This window comes from Diceros bicornis, chromosome 19 (genome assembly GCF_020826845.1).
Source record: "Diceros bicornis minor isolate mBicDic1 chromosome 19, mDicBic1.mat.cur, whole genome shotgun sequence".
Lineage (NCBI taxonomy): Eukaryota > Metazoa > Chordata > Mammalia > Perissodactyla > Rhinocerotidae > Diceros > Diceros bicornis.
In genome coordinates, this window is record NC_080758.1 from 22,407,896 (window position 1) to 22,434,928 (window position 27,033).

The 27,033-nt window shown below is 40.1% G+C and overlaps 1 protein-coding gene across 1 annotated transcript in view; it reads right to left on the reverse strand.

Moving 5' to 3' along the window:
* CTNNBL1 (catenin beta like 1) overlaps positions 1–27,033 on the reverse strand; it is a 160,155-nt gene that overhangs the window by 127,939 nt on the left and 5,183 nt on the right. The window contains exon 2 of the mRNA XM_058562718.1: positions 1,988–2,179. Coding sequence (XP_058418701.1) covers positions 1,988–2,179 — 192 coding nt within the window. The remainder of the gene's footprint in view (positions 1–1,987; positions 2,180–27,033) is intronic.

A 27,033-nucleotide genomic window follows, 5' to 3' on the forward strand; every position in this document is an offset into this window, starting at 1 on the left:
ACACACACTGCTTTTCTTTCCCTTAGCTAACGTCTTGCCCACCCTGTAGAAAACACCTTACTAGTGTTAATACAGCTCTCACAGGATTCCCAACGTCTTAGCTTCTCCAAGGTTTGGCCTTCCCTCCTTTAATTTCTCTCCAACACTGAGGGAAAACTGAATTATCAGTCTTAGTCATCGGCCACAGCAGTATCTTCAATAGCTCAACGTCAGAAACCAGAGGGAGATTTCAGCAAGATAAATGCTGGTGATGTAGCACAAAAAGGACAATAATATTTTACAAGTTCACGTGACTTCAGGGGCAAACATCACTTGTTTTTCATCAAATAGGACTTTGGTGGCAGTGAGAAAATAACTCCTGGACCTGTAGCCTTCCATGTGTCATTTTTACAAAGTGATCTCTTTTTCCCTGTCCCTTAACAGAAGGGCTGGTCTCCCAGCCTAGAATTGTCTCCCAAACTAGAAACCACTTACCCATGACAGCTACTATCCTAATCCTCCAGTACCAGCCTTGCCCTACACGAGAATTATACCTGCCAATTAAGTGCTGCTGCAAGGCTAACAGATTGAGCAGAAGCTAGTGAGGAGGGAGGGCGAGAGGACATGCTACACACCCTGTTTGTCTAAGCCCGGCAGGGCTGCTGCCCTCAGAGAGGAAATTCAGGACTGTCTTCCACCACAGATTTCCAAAGTGTCACCATCTTTTAGGAGCAGACCCCCAAATTAGCACTGGTACAAATCCTAATGAGGAGAGACTTATTGTCATAACATAGTAAAGACCTTTTTGGAATATGAATCAATCTTTTTTTTCTCTCAGATTCACACTCCAGCTTCATTTTTTAAATCCAAACTTAGCATCATGTCTTTGAAGGAACCAAAAAACAGCTGGCTTTCAAGAATCTATTTCCATAATTCATATTGAACAAAATGCCTCAGTGAAATAACATACAAGTTAACACTTAAGGATTTAAAAAGACACAAAGGTAAGGTCATTTTATTTTTAATCACTGATATTTTACCTCTACTCTTTTCAGCTTCATTCATTTATTCATTCAATAAATATTTATTAAGGGCCTACCAAGAGCCAGGCATTGCTCTGAGTGCTACAGATACAGCTGTAAGCCAGTCCCTCTTTTCACAGGAGGTTGGGGAGAGGACAACAAATGAGTAGAATAAACAAACAAGAATTTCAGATCATAATAAGTGCTGTGAAGACAATATACAGAATAAAGTGATAAGAGAATGAGAGAAGGACTTGCAGGGCTACGTCAGAGATAGGAAAGACTTCTCTGAGGAGGAGACATCTGAACTGAGACCTGAATGAGAAGAAATCAGCCTGAAAAAGCTGGTTTAGGGGACAAAGAACATTCCAGCAGATGGCACAGAAGTAAAAAACGTCCAGAGGCAGGAAGGAATGCAAAGGCCCTAAGGCAGGTCGAGGAACAGCAAACAGAAAGGCACTTAAGCATCTCTTTCCCTAAACTGTATTTTGTGTCACACCTAAATATCTAATCCCTTAGCTCTCCCTTGAACTTCTCCACCTCTGTGGCTTTGCTAATGCCATTTCAACTGCCTGAAAAGCCCTTCTTCCACTCATTTGATAAAACTCTACTCCTCTTTCAGACTACTGACTACATTCAAAGATATGAGTGCTTTCTATGTGTCCTCTGTATGGTCTAGGAAGTGTCCCTGACCCTCCTCAGTCAATAATCAATAGCCCCACAGTTCAGTGCTTGGGCCTCATTTATAACACATAATTCAGAATAATTTAAAAAACTCTGTCTGTAATGTTCTTTACACTTTGCAAAATGCTTTTCCAACTCCATTATCCCATTTAACCTTCACGTCAACACTGTGAAGTAAGTATTCTTAACCCCATTTTATAGATTCAGCTGGGAAGTTCAGAGAAATCTGGCCCAAAATTACACTCTACAGATCCTGTGTCACGGCCAGCCAACTCAGTTCCCAGTCCATCTCTGCACCTTACCTCTTCCTCTTCCTCTTCCCCCTCTCTGTCAATAATCTGAAGCAGCCTTTTTTTGTCATCATCTGCTTCTTCTACCACAGTAGTCATTTCCTCTTCCCGATAGCGGCCACGTTCTCGAGTACCAGCTTGTTTCCGACGCATTTTCAGTTCTTCCTCTTCATCATCCCGGGGACGTTTCGTGCCTCTATTGGGCTGAGAAAGAGGAAAAAAACCACAGGATTTTAGAGCTGGAAAAGACATAGAAGGGCATACATTGCAAATATTCTTTTTTTTTTTTTTTTTAATTTTTTGTTTATTGCAGTAACATTGGTTTATAGCATTGCAAATATTCTAAAAGCTTTCAGGAATTCCCCAACTGAAAAGCACCATACAATTTCTCCCACAAAATGGAGTAAAGTTCTAAGCAGCTATTTTTTAGACCCTTAATGATTCTATAAATACACAATTAAAGTCACCTACAAGGTAGTTGGCTTTTTTTCTAAAGAATTTTTCACTATGCAAAGTTTTACCACTTCACAAAAGTTCCTGTATATACAGAAATCCCAGGGAACAAAGCCACTTTGAGATGGGGACCCTGGGTTAGGCTCAATTGACTAGTTAGGATACAATCCCCAACACCAATCCCTTAACATGTGGTTTTAATTCATGTCTAAGAAAGATTACAGTCACAAGTAGTTCAAACAGAGAATATTACATATGTAACTTTCAAGGGTCTACTGTACTCCAAATTCCTACTTTAAGGAAGAACAGAGTAAGGCCCAGAAGTCAGGTATTACCCAAGGTCACAAAACCAGCAGCAGCACTGAAAACAGAATTGGCACTTCCTAACTCCTACTCCAGGGCTCTTTCCACCATACTGTCAGGATCTCATTTTGCCTCTGACACTGCAAGATCCCCAGAACTTACTCATCTTATAACTGGAAGTTTGGACCAAAAGGTTGCAAAGGTTCTTTAGGGAAAGAATTCTAAATTATAATAGTGCTAAACAAATATATAAAATTATTATATAAGGTAATCCACATGATTCTATCTTCCCCATCACAAAACCTTTGTGTTAGGCTCTTCAATGAGCTTTTCTTTATCTGTTATAATAACTGCACACACCAACAGTGTGGTAGGTGCGATGTGGTACGTTACTACCAAACAGAAGAAAATGCCACATTCACTGCCAGCTGGCTAAGTTGTTTCGTGATAACAGACAAATTTCTATTATACAAATTTCTATTTCTATTATCTCACCTTGTGACTTATAACCCACACTGTTACTGAACTCCTCTATCCAGTGGTGCAAAGTCATTCCTTCTAAATTCATATACGCTGCTGGTTCCACATACCAGGTGCTTCAGTAAGTCTAAGCATATGACACTGCTTAGAAAACTCGCATTAGACAATTTGGTTTGAGGGGTACCACCTGCTATTTTTCACTCTGTTCCTAGCCACCCTGGGGTAGATTTAATTTCAATGATCACACTCTATTTCCATAAACACAAAAATTACAAAAACCTATTGCAATCATAACTGGTCTACATCAGAAGAAAAAAAAAAGTCAACATGTCAGTAACCATGGACTACAAGAAAAATGAGGTAGTGGTTTTCATGTAAGAACAGGAAGGAAAGGTAGCTTGATCCTAAAGGAGGGCAGGCTTCAAACTAGAAATCTGTAGCTCCCCAGCAGGTAAGGAACTTTAGCCCCCTGGGAGCACTAATTCTTTCAGGCTCATAAAACAAGCCCTGCTGCGATTCTGATTAGCGTGAGCCTGCTACGGCAGCCAAGTCAAAGCATGAGCTCCATAGTGCTCCACGGAAAGGAGGTTTCTGGATTGTTTATCTCTGAGGGCAGAGAGAAAAGGCAGTGGACCACAATTAAAAGGAGAAAGCTAAATACTGCCTCAGCAAAGAAACGCAAAATAGAAGAACACTGGCAATGCCTCTTTTAAATGCATCTTCCAATCCACTTCTTTAAAACAAACACTTCAGAGGTCGGGGAGGAGTTTCATTTTTACCTCTAATAATTTCCACTGAAATAGCAATTTCCTTCTGCAGAACTTAAGGCATCTCTTTTAATCTTCACCACATCTCTGGGGAAGAGAGGTAGTTAACAGTTCTATTTTATAAGCAGAGAGACAGGATGTCTGAGATCCTTTCATGAACTCTTGCAAAGACAACCTGGTGCCTTCTAAAAGTTGAACCTGATCTCTGGGAAGTTTGCTAATCTACCAGGATTCCAGAACCCTAACTGGACAGATCTGAGGGACTTCAGGCAAGAACATATACCCATAAATATGTCATAGAAGACTTTGGCGAAGTTAAAATAATATTTGTTAAACCATTCCTTCAACAAATAATTTACTAAAAAATTCCAAGGCTTGAAGAGTCCTCAAGTAACCAGCTGGCCTAGCAGCAGTCCCAGGTTTCCATTAGGATAATGTCTAAACGAGGATGTAGCCAAGGACAGGGCCAGTATGGATTCTTGAGACAAGAATAGCTTTGTTAATCTTTATGAAAGTCTAAGTGCAACATCCCTAAGAGAGCAACGTCTGGTTCACCAACTGTTTCTCCAACTCCCTTCCCCCTCACACAGGGTACTAGTCCTCTCACGACAATTCTGTGGCAGAGCATAGCAGAACCCATTAAGATGCTCTGACATGGCTCCCTCTCCAACATTGTCAGCTCCCACCTCCCTCTCCAACAGATGGGTAAGCCGTTCAAAGGCCCTGATATATTTTATTTCAGCATTTTTCTCTCCCAAGGCAAAATTTTAAGAACTTCGGCTCTTTTCTTCTCTTCTCAACCCTCAAATGTCTCTTTTTCAGATACACTCCAAATAGAGAAGTTTCTGCTCATTTCCGAAATTTGACCACTCTGAATAATATCAAAGGTTAGGATTCAGTTATTTAACAAATATTTATTAAGTACCAACTATGTATAAGGCACTGGTGCTAGGAACAAGGGACATAAGTGTGAATAAGACAAACATTATTTTGCTGTCACTGGGCTTAACAGTCTAGGACATAGCTGTCCAATCAAAATATTAATGTAAGCCATAGATCTAATTTTAAATTTTTTAGTAGCCACATTTTAAAAAGTAAAAAGAAACAGGTGAAATTAATTTTAATAATATATTTTATTTAACCCAATATATCCAAAATAGTAACATTTCAACATATAATCAATATAAAAAATGACTAATACAATACAATACCTTCTTTTTTTTCATACTAAGTCTTTGTAATTTGGCAGATGTATTTTACACATATGATGTAGCCCAACAGAGACCTAGCTCCATTTCACGTGCCCAGTTAGTGGCTCCATACTCCAATATGGTCTAGGGGATTTTCATCCGAGGGGTTCCTGTTCCCTGATAAAGCCAAAATGGAACTGTCTTTCCAGCAACAATGAATAAAACATGGACTCATATAAAGCTGAAGTCTTGTTTTTGAAAGGTCCCCACTAAAAACTGTGAAGTTAACAACACCCTGACCCAGATATTAACTTCTAGATTATATCTACCCATATTCACCACTGAGAGAGTGATCAGTTATACAAAACAAAGCAAGAACTTGTAATTGGGGAAGAACCTTGGAGCTGTCAAACTGATTTCAGTACAGAAGAGCCAAAGGGCTCTGGATCCAGAAAGGGAATATAACACTCACAGCCTGTCAGAGAGGTCAACAGCTCAGGCCCAAACTCTCCTTGTGTCTTACAGATCTAATCCCAAAAAGATTAAGCCATTCTTACCAGTCACCTTTGGAGATTAATTTGTTGTAGTATCTGAAAGGTGTTTGGAATCCCTCAAGATGAAGGAATGACAAAAGAAACTGTTCTTAATAAAGCCATTTCTCTCCTTCTGCTGCCCACAGGACTAGAGAAAAAATGATTAACTTTTAACTTCTGATGTACCAGAACATCAGCCTTTAAAGATTTTTACAACCTTCTACATTCCCTGCCTTACTCCCAATAGGTGGTGTGTGGTATAAATGCTCACTAAGCATTTGCTACCATCCAAGCACACAGCCAGGAGTCTTTCTAGGATACATAAAAGATTCCCATTTACTCAAAGTTTATAGTAAGCTTCATGATTACATAAATAAGGTGCCTTTACTTTCCAAAAATCTTGAAGCTTATTGTGTGTGTATGCATATGTGTGAAATTTTATATATATATATATATATATATATACCTCCATCCCCTGGAAATAGAAATCAAGACATCTCCATGAGAGCTTTGAAAGAGTTGAAAAATTAAATAAGCAATTTGACTGGGATACTCCCTGTGTACCCAGACAATATCCAACCTAAGCTTTAGGTTTCATTTTTCCCTCTCTCCCTCTCTCTCTCTTTTTTTTTTTTAATTAAAAAGCAGTGAGAAGCTGTAACTATAATGAGGGGCTGTGGAAACATGCAGTTATATTGGGCTCAAAGTAATGTACCATAGGAAGAGGCTACATCACCAGAACGAATCCTAAATTAAAACTCCACTATGAAACCAACTCCATTTCCTCTGAGCATGCAATCTATATTAACGTATTTATGGTCTGTCTCGACCTCAATTAGAGTTGGGGGTGAGGGGAAAGTAAGGGGACTTCTATAATAAGCAATAATGGTATCATTATGATAAATTATGAAAACACACTGCAATTATTAATGTGAAGAGCACATCTGCACCAGGATATAACAGTGCAGATGTGTATTGTGGGGGGAACGTCTAAATATAGCCCAATATTCCAAGTTACTTGGCTAAGAAAGGGAATAATTTTCATAAAATATACTTTCATGCCAATGGAAGAAAAATATGTTCAATTCTATTAAGGAAAGAAAAAAGTCAAAGGAAATCTTCTATAACCTTACAATAAATCAGGAATTCTTTACCTAGCACCAAGAAGCTCAGATAACTTCAGGAAATGGCCTTCCCAGTGGGGCCATGAACTGCTGTTTCCTAAATATAAAACAATGGGAAACACTCAGAAATTTGAGCTGAAAGAGAGAATCTAGTTTATCCCTCTTCATAGCAATAGGGAAATCTGAGCCAGTGGGTTTAAGCAACTTGTCTGTGGTGGGCAACAACACAAGGCTTCTAATTCTCAACACAGTGCTTTTCACCATACTAACTAGTCATTCCTAACCTGTTTGCAATGGTGATATCCTATATGGAGAATAAGTTCTAGAGTCAGATTTTCCTAAATTCAAATCCTGGTCTCTCTACTAGTATAGCAGCCCTGGAAAATAACTTACCCTTTCTAGTCTTGACTTTTCTCAATCTATAAACTAGAAACAATAAGCACTATCACACAGACATTTATGTATATATGTACATATATACACATACATATATGAACATAAAAGCCAATGTTTCCAAAGTGCCAAGCACAATTTGGCCCATACAAGACAATACATGTAGCTTCCCAGCTCTCTTTGACACACCTGATTCAAAATTAAAGAACCTCAAAGTTGGAAGGGGTGTTGATTTAATAGGTTTTAAAATGACAATCCCTTTTTTAATGTCAAACTATTTGACAGACCCCACGCCCAGTGGCACTTCTTAGCATCCAGTGATTGAGAAAAGATACAGTGACAAACAAATACATCACTATCTATTTGGTAATATTTTTCATTGAATTTGTGTTTTTTAACTCCTACATTTAAGATAGAGAGATTGATTTTGAAAGAGATTCTGAGAGATTGAGATCCATTCTACAGAAAACGCTTGTGTACATCTGGATTCACAACTTTATGCAATAATTCTGAGGCACTAGAGACAGTCCAGTCTTTAGGAACCTTTGATCTAATCTAATCATATACCTGAGGTTTGAATCCTCTTTAAAATATGTCTGCTAGGCATAGGCTGGGGCTTTCCTAACACTTCTGGTGACCAGAAACTTTCCTCTTGCCTAAACTGTGCCCCCTCCATCTTTGGATCTCTTAGAGTTTATTAAACTGAAAAGAAACCTTTCAATTTACAATTTTCTTCTCTGGTGCCTAATCCTTCTCCTTAAAGTGATACAAAACAGGTTTAGTCTCACTCTCACATTGGCCCAGTGGCATAGTGGTTAAGTTCGGCGCACTCTGCTTCAGTGGCCTGGGGTTCGTGGGTTCAGATCCCAGGCGCGGACCTATACTATTCATCAAGCCATGCTGTGGCAGCAACCCACATACAAAATAGAGCAAGACTGCCACAGATGTTAGCTCAGGGCCAGTCTTCCTCAAGCAAAAAGAGGAGGATTGTAAACAGATGTTAGCTCAGGGCCAATCTTCCTCACCAAAAAGAAAACAAACAAACAAAAACTTTACGTTATTTCAAGACAGGAATCCTATTTCTTCCTCTCTCATTACCTTTTCTTTTTCAGAATTAAACACTTTCTATTTGGGGGGTGGGGGTGCATGCAACACAAGGGAACAAAGGGAGGTATATACATAACTAAATTCCTTCCTACCATTATTTTGGGATTTCATAATTTTAAACCTTTCTGATATCTCTTAAGATAATTAGACATATGGAAAGTCACAAACTCAAGCTTGTAGATGGATTGGTCTAACCAATTTGAAATGCTCAGAAATCATCTGCTGTTAACCTCGCCTGATTACATTTTGTCAGGATAAAAGGAGTTTTCAAACATTCATTTTTACCAGATGGTAGTGAGTGGTCTGACCCAGAAGTTACAGATGAGCTGCAGTAATGAGTTTTCCCTTCCCTTTGCTGGCTGCACATTCACTGGTGACATTTTACAACGAGGACTTCTGGCTCAATCAATATTTGCAGGCATGAAACCTGCCAAAGTTAACATCAGGGCTCCCTTGCAAATTTGCTTAAGGCACCAGAACTGAAAAAGCTCACAATCTCTAATGCTGCAACTACCATCAGCCACAGTTCATAATTAGGGATCAAAGTCATCAGAGACAGAAAATTCTACCCACATCAAAAGGTTGTTGTGATGATTAAAACACCTTACAAAGGGGTCCTATGTAACCTATAAAGTGCTATACCAATGTAAGGGATTATCATCATCATATTTTTAAGAAATATCTGAGAGAAAATTCCAGATATTCTTATATAATTATATATTATGCCTTTGTAAGACTTCAAATTAGAAAAAAAAAATTGATTAATCATGGCAATTACTACCTTTTTTTCTGGAATAAAAGCCAGGTACGAAAAATGCCTCAAAATCTCAAAGCAAAGTTTTTGCAAATATAAAACAGAACCCTCATTTACTTAATTCCCAATAAAAAAAATTTACAGGTACTGAGATCACAGTAATTACTGAAGAATGTGGGTTTTATCAATGTTCACAATGAGAAGGAAAAAAAAATCAATATATCAAAAATTAAAATCACCAACAGTCTCACTTATGGTCTGTAACTTGATTGGCTGACAAATAACATGTATGTGATTTATGATTTAAATCACTACTCATGAAGACTCTATTTAATCAATTTTTCCTACCACAAAAATTCTTACTCCTTGTTAAAGTCTGAATATATATTCATCACACCTCCAAAGGGTGTGTAGATTTCTTTTTTAGAAGTACCAACTAGACTTTAGTGTCCATGATTTACTTTGACATCTTCTCTGATTAATTCTGCAGCTGCATCAGAAAGCTGAATGTGGATTCAGTTTCTTTATTTATCAAGGCTAACAGAAGCAGATACTTGTAAAATCATTGGAAGGTAAACTACCTCCATTTTAGAAGACTTATTATGAATGTTTTGTCAGCTACACCAGAACCATCATCATTCATTCATTCACTCAGGAAGTGTTTACTGAGCTAATAGAACCTGAACGTCACTCTACTAGGTGCTAGGGGAATATCAGACATCAATCCAACAACAATAACAACAGAATTGCACTGATCTAACAGAAGTAACATAGTGCAACGCAAAGAGCAGCAGACCAATAATTAGAAAAATGTGAGTTCTAGTCAAACACTTAAAAGTCACATGACCTTAGATAGGTCATCTGACTTATCAGCACTGCATTTATAAAAATGCTCTGCCCTTGCTCTGCTACCTCACAGGATTGTCTTTAGTAAGTCTTTAGTAAGGTAAGGGCAAGTAAGATTAAATAAGATGAAGATAGAGCACTTTGAAAAGAAAACAGAGCCTAGGATTCAACTCCTCTTAATGATGGCTAACTGCGAAGTCCCATATATATACAACAGACTCTAAGAGTCACCTAAAAGCAGCTTTTGACAAGGAATATAATCACAATTATGATCACAAAAGAAAAAATACTGAGTAGCCCATAAGCATATAAAAATGGACTTAATCTCATTAGAAATCAGGGAAATGCACATAAAAACCATGAGACATCATCAGATTGGCAAAATGAAAAAATAAAAATCTGGCAATACTATGTGTTGGTGAGGATGTGGAGAAACAGAAACTGTTAAAACCTGTTGATGGGGTGTAAATGAGTACAGAGCTAACTGGTGATACCTACTAACAGTGAAGATGCATATATTCCCAGACTATCCCAGCACTTCTATTTCTAGGTATATACACATTAGAGAAATTCTCAGACATATGCACAAGGAGATATTTAAAGAATGTTCACTGGAGCATATTTGTAATAAGAACAAAAAGAAAATTTCAATGATCAATGGATACATACATAAGTAGTAATAGTAAAGAAAAAAATGCATGGGAATAATAATTACCAAATTCAGGATGGTGATTGCTTCTAAGAAGGGTAATAAAGAAATGACATTATGGAAGGGAATGAAATGGGATTCCGGAAGGGTATGTAGGAGACTTCAACTGTATTTATAATATTTTATTTCTTAAAAAAAGGAAAATCTGAAGTTAATTCAGCAAAATGGTTGGTTATGCACACACTTGGGGGAAAAAAGGCGGGGACCACTAGAAGCTAGTAGGGAATCATGCAGAACAAGTCATGCCCAACTGACTGTAGTCCCTTGATATTGTTACTGTTGATTAAGGTTAAGGGTTTACCAAACATAAAGGGTACCTTTATCTCAACAAGATCCTTCACAAAGTTATCCAAGCGGGCAGACAGAGAAATGTGGGTGAATGGTAGTACAGCTAGGTAGATCCATAATTGGTTGAACCAAAAGAGTATGAGCAGTGTAGAGTCCTTTGTTTAAATTCAAAATAGCAAATATATAAAGTCCCTGCCAGAGGAAATGTGACTTAAAAACAATTCATTCAGAAAAGAGCTGACAGTTTTAGTAAATCTCAAATTCAATAAATCAACAGGATGAACAACTTTAATCTTTTTTAAAGCTAACGTGTATTAAGGATGCACTATTAGAAGCGTAACATTCAAATCAGCTACAGTCCCATAGCACTGAGTTAGCCACCACACTTTAAAAGAGACATTACAATTTACATAACCCATGAGCAGGGTAGTACAGGGTCTGGAAACCTTGCTATAGGAAAAACCAATAAGGTAATCAGAAGATTTGGCAAGGGACCCAGAAGTCACCTTCAGTTATTTAAATGATGCCTTGGAATGGGGTAAATACATATAGTGCTACCATGAATGACAGATCACCTTCCTTTCCCCCTTCATTCCAGCTAGAGAAATCCTACTCAGCCGTAAGCCCCAGCTCAAAGGTCACCTTCTCTAAGAGTCTTCCAAATACTCTAGTAAGACCTCTGAGCTTCCTCAGTAGTGTATCATACCTCTATCAGCACACAATACATGCATTAATAAATCTCCGTCTCCTCTACTAAATCATAAGCTAGGTCTTCAAGGGGAGGAACTCTGAGATCTAACCCTTGCACCTAACACCTCAGCACCTAATAGTCCAGCTCATAGTAGGCACTTAACCCATCTTGCTAAATCAATGAGAGACCAGAGAGAACAGCTAAACCAATGAAGTACCCAGGAATCATAATTTACTATTAGCAAATGTATACAATGTATACATATTCTCAGAACTCCTTGGATCATTAAGGTGACTGCAGCCACGCAGAATTCATCTGTTCTGCACCCACATATTTAATCATTTTATGCCACCTTGGGCTAAATTTTGTATATAGCTTAGTAAATTTTCTAATGGTGGCACCAAGTGATATTCAGAGGGTAAGAATAGTAAAACAGATTCAGTCAAAGAATACCAGGACAACCTCATAATTTACACATAAATTTCTAAGACTCAAGGAAGTGACAAGACTTGAGACTTAAGCCATAGAACTGGGTCAGAAATCTAACTCGCACTTTTGCAGGAGCAGTATACACAACCTCAGTCCCCTCTCCTTAGTCACAATCTCAGAAACTATCATCTCAAAGGCATAATCTGCATCATCTCTCCCTGCTGCCATCATCTTTCAATCAACATTAAAATCCCTTCTGCTACTTTTCTGCCCATACCTTTAGCCAGGAAAGCTCTTTTCTGTAGCTGCTCCTTGCCCGTTTGGAAGTTCACTACCCAGAAGAGCTTAGTGTCATCTGTCTACATGGAGATTTTAGTAAGAACTCCCTCTCCCAGATCATTTGGGGAACCCACACTGAGCCCAAGAGCATCTACCATTAACACTAGTCCACTTTGAATCTTTAAACATTAAATAACAAATTAATATGGCAAAGCTATTTTAAATTATTTATAGTTTTAAAGCAAGGCTCAGATATAATAAATTCACTTTATTATTTAGGGTGACACAAAGGTTAGATACTTTATAAGCGTATGTCACAGAGGTTGGGGGGAGGTAGAGCATGCATTCAGCAACCGGCAGGCCCACACAGCGGTTTTGCAAGTTACATGGCACACCTGTCACATGTTAATACGCTGACAGGGAAGTCTCCAGCCAGTGGAATATTGCCTCTAACAATAGACTATTTCATTAAGACTAAAGTGGGGCAAGGAAATCTTTAATTAGTTTTTCTATTAGTTGCCTCTGAGGTCATCACCAAGACTCAAAACTGCATTCCTCTTTCAAACAGGAGTGGTTGGGGGGGAAGGGTGTATACCAGCAGGAGGACAGACAGGAAATATAAGACAAAAGTGAAGATGTTTTGAGAAAATGGGAAGGGGGGAATAAGTGACCTGGGACTGAATGAGTGAGAACCAGATCATAAGTGAGAAATGAATCATTTTATTCATTTACAAAAACTAGGTCTTTCGCAGTTGCTCATTAATTCCTAAGGGTTCTGACATGGTTTTGATCTCAGAAGTCTAGGACATTAGCTATTACCATTATTTCTTTTAAAGCTTAAAACTTATCCACATAAGTCTGTTCCACAATAGCTGCCACATTTATTCCAAGGCAGATAAAACTCACATGAAACTTTACCCTGAGTATCTTGTCAAAACGAATATTTTTCAACATTATGGGTAATACTTCCGAGTCTGAAAACGTAGCATGATTATATAATATACTTTCTAGCGCTTGAGTGCCGATTTACCTCTCTCTCTCAGCTTGAGTAAGTATCGGGTGTTATGGCCTCAATATATGCCTGATGATGAGTCCGTCAAAAACAATGAAAAGAGATAGTTTCATGTCTGCTTTTGTCTAAGATGTACTTTATTTTCCTCAACTCAAAGGTTTTACTATTTCTAGAAGCTCTACAAACCACTAAAGTTAGCAAAATACCTCCATTCCCAATAACGACAAGGACGGTGAATGAGTTATTCTTAGAGTCAGAAATATTTCCTCCACCTAGAAAACAGAGAGAACCCTGACCACCTGGCCACACGGAATAGGATCAGAAGGAATTCTCTGGCAGCCTGGGTAAATGCCTCTCGTCCACCTACAACTTTCCTCTACAAACTCTATGCCCACCACCACAACTCTCTCTCAGGGAGACTATAAAATTGACTTCAAAGTGATTTTAAACTAGTAACTGCTCACTTCAAGAATATTTTAGGATATTCAATTTCCTAGCAGTAGCATCTAGTAGACCAGACAAGTCAAAACACCTACCCTGCTGGGCAGGAAGAAACTCTACCGAGGGTTAAGATAGTTTTAAAAAGAGTCTTATACAGAAAAGTAAATAAATAATAGAATAAAATAACTGTTTTGAATTATCTTCCCCTTTTAAAGTTTTCTTTGAAGGGTGGCAGGCTTATGGATAAGAAGTGACTGCCTTAGAAAAAGGTATCTTAAAACAGTGCAAAGGCAACTGTTTTTTGCATGATGCAAAGACATTATCATATGTTACGATAGCTTTGCTTTCTGATAAAGGAAAATAAAGTGAATTTTCACAAGCAAGTTTCCTCTGGGGGTGAATCTCTAGTCAGTTACAACCAACTCAGAGAGAGCCATCAAGGCAAACTACCCATTAGCTGTCAATTTAGAATGACTCCAGGAAGCTAGCCCCAGAGCTCCACTGATATATTTTCAACAACCTCTTAATCTTGTTTATAACACCTGTGTTAAGGCAGCCTGACATCAATTCCACTCACTTGTCTTAGACTGAAATTACTTAGAAACTTGAGAATCCAGTAAACATACCAAAAAACAGAGATACACTGGCTGAAAAACCCTGTACACAAGGGAATTCAGCCACCTCTTTTCAACAAAGCTGCATAAGTAAGCCAGGATGAGCCTCAATAGGCAAAGTCAGATATAAATCTCACAAAGAGCTTCTAGGAGGAACTGAGGTCAGAGAATCACAGAGTTTAAAAGAAACCATAAAGAATTCCTCATACAGCTTCCTCACTAAGTGATTATCCAAGCTGTCTAATAATTACCATTAACTGTGTGCTTATTATGTACCAGGAACTTAACATTTCATTATCTTTTTAATCCTCACACAACCCTGCTAGGTAGGTAATGCCATTCCCTGTTTCTTCAAGTGAGGAAACCAAGGCTCAGGTGGCTTGCTTAGCAAATTGCCTAAGGTCAAAGAGCTAGAAAATAGTGGAGATGGGATTCAAACACTGCCAGTCAATCTAAGCCTAAAGCTCTCGCTCCTTCCACTATAGCATACTACCACGAGACGGGGAAATCATCCTGCCTTAACTGGTTTCTGCACTTACTACAAGCTGTGCTTCTGTGTTTCCCCAGGCTACTTAAACCTAGGTGAACTTTCAGCAGCTCTACTACTTTCCATTTTAGAAACCCATGTGTGTCCCAGGCCTGTACAAAACAGAAAGCACCTAAGAAGTTGATGCTAAACTAGTCCCATTAATAGGGGAGCGTGGTGCAGCGAGAAGAGAATGGACTTTAGTAGTCAGACACCTAAGTTTGTTGTTACTAGTGTGTGACCTCGGACAAATCACCACTGTCTCTGCCTTGGTTTCATCCCTGGAAAAAGCCTTCATAGTGTTGTGGGATAATATGAGGAAGTGCCTAACCCAGAAAAAGTACTTAATAAATGTTAAACAAGAAAAAAATACCAAATGGAAATGGATATGCCAGATACAACCAACACGAAATAAAAACTAAACTTGTTTGTATTATCTCTTATGTTTTGCCCCTGGCTGGTTAAAGAGAAAACAGCAATTATGGCCCACGGTAAACTTGCAGTAAATCTTCGGCGAATAAATGGATCAATCAATCTCTCGCTTTGGAGTCAGAGACAACTCCAGTCTTTAAAAAAAATGCTGGTCAACTCTCAGGTTACTACAGTATTGGAATGAGGCTTTTATGAAGATCATCCACTGCTATTCAACGCAAATTTCTCCCAACGCAGTGTTTCCTATGACTAGGGCCACTATCATTCACAAACACGGCTTAATCTACTCCCCATCAAGAAAGAAGAGGCAAGACAGAGAAGGCAATTGCGGAGGTGCTAAGTCTCAATATAAAGATACCTAGAAGAGATCCAAATTCAGCCACCCGATCATTGATTCACTGCTTCATTCACTCATTCCTCATTCTTTCCTTTCTTCAGTCAAGAGACATTTATTGAGCATTTATATATAGCAGGCACTGATCTGGTCACTGCCCTTGAGGAACTCATAGTCCAATGAGAATAAAAAGACAAGTAATCAAGTACTTCCAATAAAGAATTGCTGGGAAAGGCAGTCTCGTGCATGCACTATTTCAAACCCCACTCAATGGCTTAAGAATGAGCCTTGGCCCTGGAATACGTCCTTACCAAGAGATAAGGAGCTCATATAGCCTGTGCTAGGCTTATCACCTTCTGTGGACTATCTTTCCCTGTTTCAGGCTCAATGAGCATTCCTTTGTTCTGCTTAAGCATGTATGTCACTGGCCCTCAGGCACACCACTAGCTTTCAGGTCAGGGTCCTGCTGCAAGAGAGAGGGGTGCACGTAGGCCAAGTGTCCTGTATTGGCTGCAGAGGAAGGGCAGATGGCACTAGCCACAAGTGACTGACGCACACTACTGGAGCTGATCTTGCTGTCTCTTCTCTATGTGAGTAAAGTACTGTTCCATTCAGTGCTGTGTTGTGTTTTCCTTGGCAACTCTAATACGAAGATGCAGAAGAGTTTGGAGTCCTCCCCTGGGACTGGTAACTGATGCATGGTGTTCTGCTCCCCTCGGTTTGATAACCAGTGCAGTGTTCTGCTGGACAAGAATGACACATATGATAGACTGGAGGTAAGTACAAGGTAGAGTGATGGTAGCATTCTGCTGCATTCTACTCTCTAGGGTATTTCTTTTTTTTTTTTGTGAGGAAGATCAGCCCTGAGCTAACATCCATACTAGTCCTCCTCTTCTTGCTGAGGAAGACCGGCTCTGAGCTAACATCTATTGCCAGTCCTACTCCTTTTTTCCCCCAAAGCACCAGTAGATAGTTGTACGTCATAGTTGCACATCCTTCTAGTTGCTGTATGTGGGACGCAGCCTCAGCATGGCCGGAGAAGGGGTGCGTTGGTGCGCGCCCAGGATCCGAATCCGGGCCGCCAGTAGCAGAGCTCGCACACACAAGCGCTAAGCCACGGGGCCGGCCCTAAGGTATTTCTTTTTTTAAGCTACCTTCATCCACAGGAGGATGGAGGATTCCTTTATTAGGAAAAAGATTCTACCATCCACTTCCTGGGCATCTTTGGGCAAGTTACTAAACCTCTCTGAACTTCCTTTCCTTATCTATAAAATGGGAATAAGAATACTGACTTCCTAAGGTTGCCTTTAGGATGAGATGGAATAACACATATAAATCAAATAGCACAAGGCCTGGCTCTCAGTGGGCTTCAATACCTGGTAGTTGTCAGCTCTCTGTTTTGTTCTTTTGGCTGGGTGGCATATGGAAGAGAAAACACATATTGTTTTATTTCGTTAAAAGTATGACAATTTCTACAAGCTCTTGTATGAGCTGCTTTCCATTCACTTCAAATCAGGAACATACCATCCCTATAAGTGACTCCCTTCTCCCACAAACACAAACACAACCTGTCAATTGAGGGCAAATCTACCATTAATGCAGAGGCAATGCTTCAAGCTGCACACCTACCTCCCGATACTATCCTGTAGGCTCGGTGTCACGTTCCTGAAAGAAGCTATACTCATTGCACTCAGCAATCCAAAGATGGCACAGTCAGAAGGGCCTCTGCCTCACACAAGGGGAACCATAGCTAAAAACTGCTTTTTTAATTAAAGTAAGACTTCTTCAACCTCCTACTGACAATCACAACTAGAACGTGGAGCCCAGCATCAGAGAGTTAACCAGTCTCCACCTTGCTCTAATGGTGGTTTTAAGCACACAGAGGAGGTAGGCGAAAAATTACTAATTTAAACAAAATGTTTAATCTTCTAATTATGGGACAGGCTCCAGCAGGAAGAAAAGTGATTTGCAATCTTCATTATGGAATCCTCATGTGACCACTGGCACAAGCCACGTCAGCCAGAAGGCAGAAACCATTTCTTTTTCCCCCACTGAGCCTTCTGTGTCCTTATAAGTCCTGTGGGGATGGAAGAAGACATCTCTGGCAAAAAAAAAAAAAAAAATGAGGCAGAAGAATGAGAATTTCTGTCTCCCCAGTTTGTTATGCTGAGTGAGGTGTAAGGATGATCCCCAGGGAGACGCCAGGGAGACAATACTCAGTGACTTCACGTTGGCAGGCTGAGGAGCCTGAGGGCCTCTGAAACTCGGAAGTGTTGTAAGAACTGCCCAGCTCAGCTGGTGCTTAAGCCATTCTTTTTATTTGCTGAAAAGTCCTGTCATCAGTGGTAAGAGAAGCAGCGAGAATTAGGGTGGTGCCCACCAGTGGCACCTCTGGTCAGAAGGAAATCTGTTCCTCAGCAGATATGCTTGCACCATTGCTAATTTGTGTTATCTCTGCCCGTTCAGATCTCTGTGTGCTAACTCAGGAGAAAAAGTCCCTGCCAACCAACTCTGACAAGTCTGATGGCAGAACTCCCACTGGAGAATCAGCAGAGACAGCAAAGGCAGGCAATTATTCCCTTTCATTAGAGAGAGTTCTTTTTAAGTTTTTTTTTAATTTTGAAAACAAAAAAGTAGCCATTCACAGCCACTGCTCACTAAAGTCACTTACACAACTGGCAGAAACTGAAATGTCCCCCTAAGCCAACTGAAAAAGATGTCCTGGAAGTAACCAGAAATGGCTGTGCCCCTTTAATTACCCACTGTAATGTAAAACCAGACATGGAGAGGATGGCCACAGCAGATTTGGGCAAAACAGCAGTGATATTTAATCATCAGTCCAGACCATCTGCAACTGTTTTGCAGAAGCCCATAAAGTTTATGGATTCCAAAGCTTCCTACAAGTTACCAAGTGCTGAGGGTCAGCTGCATTGTCCTCGGGTCCACCAGGGGCTGCTTTCTTCATTCTCTCCAGGCCAGAGTGCTCAACAAAGGGCACCATGCCCACATTTTCTGTGCCAAGCCTGGCACTAGGAGGCTGTTGCTTCTTGATTAAGCCAGAACACAGATTAAATGTTTAGGACTGAAAGATTCTGAAAACAACCTAGGTGGGAAAGCAATTATCCTAGGGAGAGCACAGCTTCAGCTGCGGCCCTCTGCAGCACAAAGGTGCATTCTACCCCCCGAACGACTAAGCTGGCCAGACTGCTCCTCTACATACTGTTCTCCACTCCACAGATGCAGTGACCAAACTGCTTCCCCTCACAGCTTAAACCCCTAATGGCTTCCCATTGTACTGACAACAAAATCCAAAAATTTTAGGGTTTCCTCACTTCCCACAGCTGACCTCTCTGTCCTAGCTCAAGTGTCCCCTCCTCACTCACCATGCGCTAGCCATACTGCCTCCAACACGACAAGCTTGTTCCCGCCTTAGGGCTTTTCAATTGGTTTTTCCCTTGGCCTACGTCACTATTCCCACAGCTCTTCATATGGCTAGATCTTTCTCATTATTCAGGCCTCAGCTCAAATGTTACCTCCTCAAAGCAGCCTTCTAGAACCTTCTGATGCTCCCTCATCACTCTATTACATCAGCCCATTTTTTCTCCTTCATATCCCTATTTGAAATTATCCTTTTTTTGTTTATTTAGTAACCGTTTGCTTGTTCAGTATTCTTATTTATTTGTATTTGTTTTTCTTGTTTATTGTCTGTCTTGCCTCCCTGGACATAAGTTCTATAAAGACAAGGACTGCGACCTTCTTGCGCATCACTCGAATCCCAGTGTCTAGTACAACATCTTGCATAGGCATTTAATAAATATTTGTTGAACAATTAAAGAATGAAGGGTTCAATATGGATCACTAATCCAAATAAAATTTACTAATCCTCAAAAATCTGGATTGGCTCACAGCCCGTGAGCATGTGTCACAGTGCCCTAGAAACATTGGTTGCTTCTTCGCCAAACCCTGGTAAATGACTAGGAAACAATGGCAAAGGGAGACAAGTCCAAGATGGAGAACTTGCAGACTCTCAAAGCTGCAGAACTGGAAAATTTGCAAGCCTCTCAGGTAGGGTCTTGACCAAACTGTCCTTTCACAGGAGGATCAGATGGGCTGGCAATGGTGATTACCAATGGGCTGCAGCCAAAAGTTGGGTTTTGAAGGTCCAGCTAGAGAAGGGTACACTATATGAGGTAGCTCCAGTCCCGGCCAACCAGAGTCCTTACAGGTGAGGCAGCAGGTGGGAGCCAGAAAGCAGACGTACATACTAAGTCTAAAAGAAACTGGCATGTGTTGTGTGTGTGTATGTGTGTGTTGGGAGAGGAGGGAGTAAGGAGAGAGAGGAAATGAGAGAGCCACGAGCCACGCACAAGACAGGAACTGGGCAGAGGCATGAACAGGTCAGGAACAAGCAAGCACACAGGGTCTCAGGCGACTGCTACACTCTAGATTTCATGAGGCGGTGGGTGTGTGATTTTGGATATAAAACTAGATTAAAGATAGAGGGTCAAACTTCTCCAAGGAAGATATACAGATGGCCAATAGGCACATGAAAAGATGCTCAACATCACTAATCATCAGGGAAATGCAAATCAAAACAACACTAAGATACCACCTCACGCCTGTTAGAATGGCTATAATCACCAAGACAAAAAACAACAAATGTTGGAGAGGATGTGGAGAAACAGGAACCCTCATACACAGCTGGTGGGAATGCAAATTGGTGCAGCCTCTATGGAAAACGGTATGGAGATTCCTCAAAGAATTAAAAATAGAGATGCCCTATGATCCAGCCATCCCACTACTGGGAATCTATCCAACGCACCTGAAATCAACAATCCAAAGAGGCTTATGCACCCCTATGTTCACTGCAGCATTATTCACCATAGCCAAGAAGGGGAAGCAACCTAAGTGTCCCTCGACTGACGACTGGATTAAGAAAATGTGGTATATATATACAATGGAATACTACTCAGCCATAAAAAAAGACAAAATCGTCCCATTTGCAACAACATGGATGGGCCTGGAGCGTATTACGTTAAGTGAAATAAGCCAGAAAGAGAAAGACAAACACTGTATGATCTCACTCATATGTGGAATATAAACCAACACATGGACAGAGAAAACTGGACTGTGGTTACCAGGGCAGTGGGGGTGGGCACAAGGGGTGAAGGGAGTCATATATGTGGTGATGGACAAACAAAAATGTACAACCCAAAATTTCACAATGTTAGAAACCATTAAAACATCAATAAAAAAAAAAAAAAAAGATAGAGGGTCAAGGCAATCAGACAGGTAAACGGCCCCCCTCCAGAAAAAGAAGCAAGCATGAACGAAAGGGGCACTCCATAAAAGGCCAGGTTAAGCCCCTATTTGTGAGTACTAGTTTCTCCTGAAAGACTCATGATTACTGGACAATAGCAATTGCCCAAATGTTCTTCAGTCCCCAAGACGGTAGTGGTGGACAAAGAGATGCTAGAGGAAATGCTAGATGGAAAATGAAGACAAGTTACACTAACACGATTTCTAGTACCTTATAAACTTCAGTAACTAATAGAAGTGCCCTACAGTTTTACCATTCATCCAAAGATGACCAAGAATTCTAATGCCTCATTCATCCAACAACCTCAACTTTTCATGACACCATTAAAAGAAAGCAAAAAAGGCCTCAGAGGTTAGATAAAATCCCATCAAACAAACAATAACACTAAGGAGTGACAGCTGACACCAAAGAGAAGCAAGAAAACCTAGGAAAAGTAGGTACAAGAACTCAAAAATCTCTCTAAACACTCCAAAGTGTTTTAATGCAGGAGTAAAAGCTTTCCACACCTTAGCAGGTCATGAGATAATGTGGGCATAATTCACGTGTTCCTAATAATGATCCTGAGACAACAGTGTGACCTCTCTAGAAAGGCAAGAATGTACATGTTTTAGAAAGAACGGCACACAAAATGATGAAAAATTCAAGTTTTGAGTACGTAGAGGAGGAAGATGATCATGGAAAGAGCACTGCTCTGAACCCCATTTTATCACCAAGTAGTTGGGATCCTGAGGCAAGTCCCTTTTCCACTCTGTGCTCCGCCCTCCCCATCTGTATAAAGAGGAGGTGGAACAGAACGCGTCCAGGTCCTCCTTGTTCTAGCACTCTCACTCCACTCAGAAGCTTCGGTTATCTGGAAAATCTGTTTATGAGGAACACCACATTTTCCAAAGACACCAGATAAAAGAGGAGTTAATGCAATTCAAAAACTGTCTCACTGTTTTAAAAAAGGAACCTCATTATGGGTTTCTTCCAGCTACAACCCCCAACTCAGCAATGGCAATGTCTTTTTCTTGTCCTCCCTGATTGCTGAGTTTCAGCATTCTGTTGACTCTTGGCATCTCCACCTTCCCCTGCCCAACTGTCACTCCTGGCCAGAGCCCCCACTCCACATTTCAGCTTCTCTGTCAGTAATTACATAACCTTGAAATGCTCAAGTTTCCCTTACCATTAATATGAGAAGCTACTAGCTGCTCCCATGGAAGCATTAATGTTCAAAGAGTTCAGTAAAAGATAATATGACAAATTGTAGCTAGAATTCTTTTCTTATCTTTCTTTCTTTTTTTTTTTTTTTGGTGAGGAAGATTAGCCCTGAGCTACCATCTGTTGCCAATTCTCCTCTTTTTGCTTGAGGAAGATTGTCCCTGAGCTAACATCTGTGCCAATCTTCCTCTGTTTCGTATGTGGGACACCACCACAGCATGGCTTGACAAGTGGTGTATAGGTCTGCACCCAGGATCCGAGCCAGTGAACCCCAGACCGCCAAAGCGGAGTGTGCAAACTTAACCATTATGCCACCAGGCCGGCCCCTACAATTCTTTGCTTCTTATCCAAAGCTGCAAAGAAAATTGCATTCCAACACGAGACAACAGCAGAGGACTGGTGTACATCAGTACATCAGTCTGTTAAGCTTTAAATCTATTAAAGATCCCGAAAGCAATTTTAAACTCAGTTGATCTTAACGGGGGTGGGGGGTGGGGGGTGGCAGGGGGTGTCAAATAAAAATGTAATCAATCTTCAATTTTATGTATTAACAGAATGAGCACATGAATAACGCCAAACAAACTGTTCCATAATCAGTCATACCTGTCTTTGGAGTATAGTCAGACACATTTGCAGAGAAGCATCGTAATACTCTGTGCTTGATTTCAAATCCTTCTCCGTTGAGTCAACAACCCTGGACATTGCTGGGTAGCTGAAGGCAAGTCTAAGAAGCCAGAGTAGATAATCTGTTTACAGGCAACTGATAATCTAAAATGAGCGAAGAGATGAAAATGCACTGCGTAGTAGCACTAGATCTTTCACTGAACTCAGGATGGAGATAACCTAGTTTCTATTTACCAACCCACCATGGAGCTGGGGTCCTCAAGTTTAGGCCAACACACTTTCAGATCAGTCACTCCTAGAACTCTATGGTTTTGAACTATTCGGCTGAAATATTAGAATCACATGGCTGACCTTGGAGAAGGTAAGAGAATTCCTGCTATACCTTCCTCTAGCTCCAATTTCTCTACAGCTATACAAGACAGACCAAAACCAACCACTCTCTTTGGGAACCTTAGAGGGAAAAAAAGAAAAAGAAAGGAGTAATTTGCAAATGAGATTCCTGGCACTAGAAAAGAGGAAAACTGAGATATCTTAGTAATATTAAGGAGACCTGGGGAAAAGAATTACCGTGTTGATGACATAATTCTTGATATCAATGACTGCTAACTGTGGCGGAATAGGGTTGTGCTTTAATCTATTGAGAACAGTTCTATACTGTGGCATGTGTGGGTGACAAACTGTTCTCATTTCCTTTTATAGCATTCTAAACCTTAATCTCCAAGGGACCAATGACCTTGGGAATACTGAGGAAGCTTTGCAGAATTCAAGAAAAACATTTTTTTTTCATTTGTTATAGCATGTGTGTATTTCGTAATTATATCAATAACAACAGCTAACATTTACTGGGCACTTACTGAGTGTCAGGCACTATACTACTTAGCACTACCCACACTATCTCATTTAATCCCGTATTTTAAAAAAAGACGGGAAAGTGGAGATTTTTTAAAAGATAGTGGGACAGAAACAGACACTATTATATAATGTCTATTTTTATGATGAAGACCCGAGGCTTAAAGAGATTAATTAACTGACCCAAGGTCAGATAGCCAGCAAGTAGCAGAAGCAGGATTGCTGGGTCAACGGGCAGTGTGACCCAGAGTTAGCGTTCATCCACTACACTAAACATTAAAAGATGCCTAATGGGCACACTCAGAAGGGCATGTGCTTTGAATTATTTTCTCCAACAGTGCTGACAAGTTATTGTGAACCATCCACATTCTCTAATATGGTCATTTTTACATACAAAAACTTCTCTTTTGGGGTAAGCCTTAAAAATTCAATCCCCCAATCCCCAATTTAAACAATGACATCTAGTGAGAGACTGCAGAAAGGTATGGCTTCTTCCTCAAGTTCACCTCCAAAATTAGGCATCTCAATAAGACCTCTCTCCAAGGAAGCTGAAATATGTAGGACTGAAGTCTATGACCAGAGAAAAGTGTTCTGTTGGTCTACAGAGGAAATAAACCCACACTCACCATGCCAATGTGAGATCCACAAAGAGAAAAAGTAAGATCAACTAGAAAGCTATTTATTTAGTCCCAAGAGTCTAAACTAAGATGGTGGCAGTTGAAACAGAAAGGAAGGGATAGAGAGAAGACTCCTGAAGAAGCAACACCTCCTCTGTGAAGCCTTCTTAACTCCCTGACCACAGAGCTGCTCCTGCCTCTGTGCCACTACATCTAGTCACACCTCTGTAACGGCACTGACACCGTGTACTGGATTATCAGTTTTCCAATCTGTGGTATGCCCCATTCGACTACAAGCTCCACGAGAGCGAGAACTGTTACTTAAGCATTTTCATATCCTAACACCGTCTTGACTCCTGAGAGAGGAACTAGCCCTCTGCTCAGGAGCATGTATGATCCATGAGGAAAAGAACCTTGTCTTTCATCTTTGAGCCCTTTCATCTTTGAGAAACAGCTTCCAAGGCTTCTTTCAAGTCTGCTGAACAGTGATACCCCTGACTAAAACGCAAAATCGGGGGTAGGTGGGGGAGCAGGTGGAGAGATGCAGAGAATTACGTGATACCAGAACATCTGGCAAGAATGTTCAGTAAACACATGAAACCTAAATCAGGGCTAGTGCGCTAAGAGTTGTCTACGTAAAGGTGCTGAAATGTGTGAGCTGAAAATGGATGAGAAGAATGGATGAATTCCTCTAAGAAGATGAGGAACAGGGTCATAGAATCAAATTCTAGTGAAGAGTCAAGAATGATGAGGCTCAAGAAAATCTTTGGCTAAGAGGGCAGTGGCAACCTTCAAGAACGTAGGTTTTAGACATTCTACAAGATAACCGACCAGTGCTCTTCAAAAATGTCAAGATCATAAAAGACAAAGAAAATGACAATTAAATGCAATGTGGCATCCTAGATAGGATCCTGGAACAGAAAAATGGCATTAGTGGAAAGACTGGTGACATCTGAATTAAGTCGGTAGTTTAGTTACTAATATATGAATGTTGATTTCCCAGTTTTGATCATTGTACTATGGTTATACAAGATGTTAACTTTAGGAGAAGCTGGGTGAGGTGTACACGGCAACTCTCTTTACTGTTTTTGCAAATTTTCTGTAAGTTTAAAATTAGTTCAAAATAAAAAGTTAAAAAAAAGAATGTAGGTTTTGTTGCAAGATACAAGGAAGAGAGAGGAAAACAATTCAGAAACTGAAGTAACAGATCTGAATCAAACTTTCTTGAAGTCTAAGGTGAAAGCAAAGAGACAACTAGCAAGCAAACAGGATATTAGAACAAAGCTTTCCAAAAGGGGGAAACAACCAGAGCATATTTGAAGGCATGTACTGTTCATTCACTCAATCATTAAACAATCATTTACTAGGCATCAATGAGTGAGATACTCTGCTAGATGCTAGTCCCTGCCTCTAAGTTCACTGTCTAGCATGCAAGGAGGCACATAAATACAACGTGTTTTGTGAGTATGAAAAGAACGCACCAGGGAAGGGTGGGGATGAGAGCAGACGAGAAGGTTGCAAAGGGAGGAAATGAATTTAAGGAAAAATCACTCAGGAGATGAAACAGAAAACACCCTGAAATGGGAATATCAATGAGAACAGCTCTTTATCTGTTATTTATAGTTCCACTACCAACAAAAGTAACTTCGAAAACCACTAGTCTCAACTGTCATGCATACAAAAGAGCCTGTTTCACAATGCTATAAAATGACATCACCATTAGGATAATATTCTCAGGGTTATAGGCAAAATGGGGCCACCACAGAATGAAAGATACATTTGAGCACAAGTATTCAGGCTTCCAATAATGTTTCTTATACACACACCATCAACAAAAAACACAATAGAAAAGCTCAATTACAAACTATAACACTACCTTAAGAGAAAGAGGCAGATAATAAGTAATACAAATGATAAACATACACACGGAAAAAACTGCTTATTAAAGCAAACTTGAATTAACACTTTATATACCTACTAGATTAATGGCAAAAAATTAAATTAGGACAACCAGTATTATCAAGATTGCAGTAAAACTGGAACATACACTCCTGTTAGCACTGTAAACTGATAAAGGATTAATTCCATATGAGCACTATGTATTGCTTACCTTATCTGCAGCTGAGGCGATGCCATCATCTCATGCCACTCCCCTCCATTTACTCAGTGCTCTGAACACTTCACTCTCACACTTCTGCTCTCACTAATCCTAGTCAAGAATGATTCTCCTCAGCTTCCTTCATTACCTACAGAATTCCTATTCATTCCTCAAGCCTCAGATTCCAATGTCATCTCCCTTTTCTTCAATGACCAAACCAAATCCATCTCCACCAATACACACCCCCTCCAGGCATATCCAACCATTCCTTCCACTGTGCTCCCATGATATTTTATTCACACAGTCAGTTGTTGAAATGTCGGTCCTGCTCCTTAAATTATGAATTTTTTAAGGTCCAGGACCACGTCTTAACAATGTTGGTACATGCAATACCTAGCACAGAAGATGGCACATGGTAATTACTAACAACAGACAGGAGGGAAAAAATGCCACGTGAATAAAGAAGCTCACTGCAGTACTATCTCCAAAAACAAAAACCTGGAAACCACCTAAATACTCAACTGTAGAGGAACAATTTAGGGAAAAATGGTTGGTCTATCGCTCACGCAAAAAGTATGCAAACATTAAAAATAACACGAAGACTACAGGGAAATACAGAAACTATTTCTGGCAATGTTCAATTAA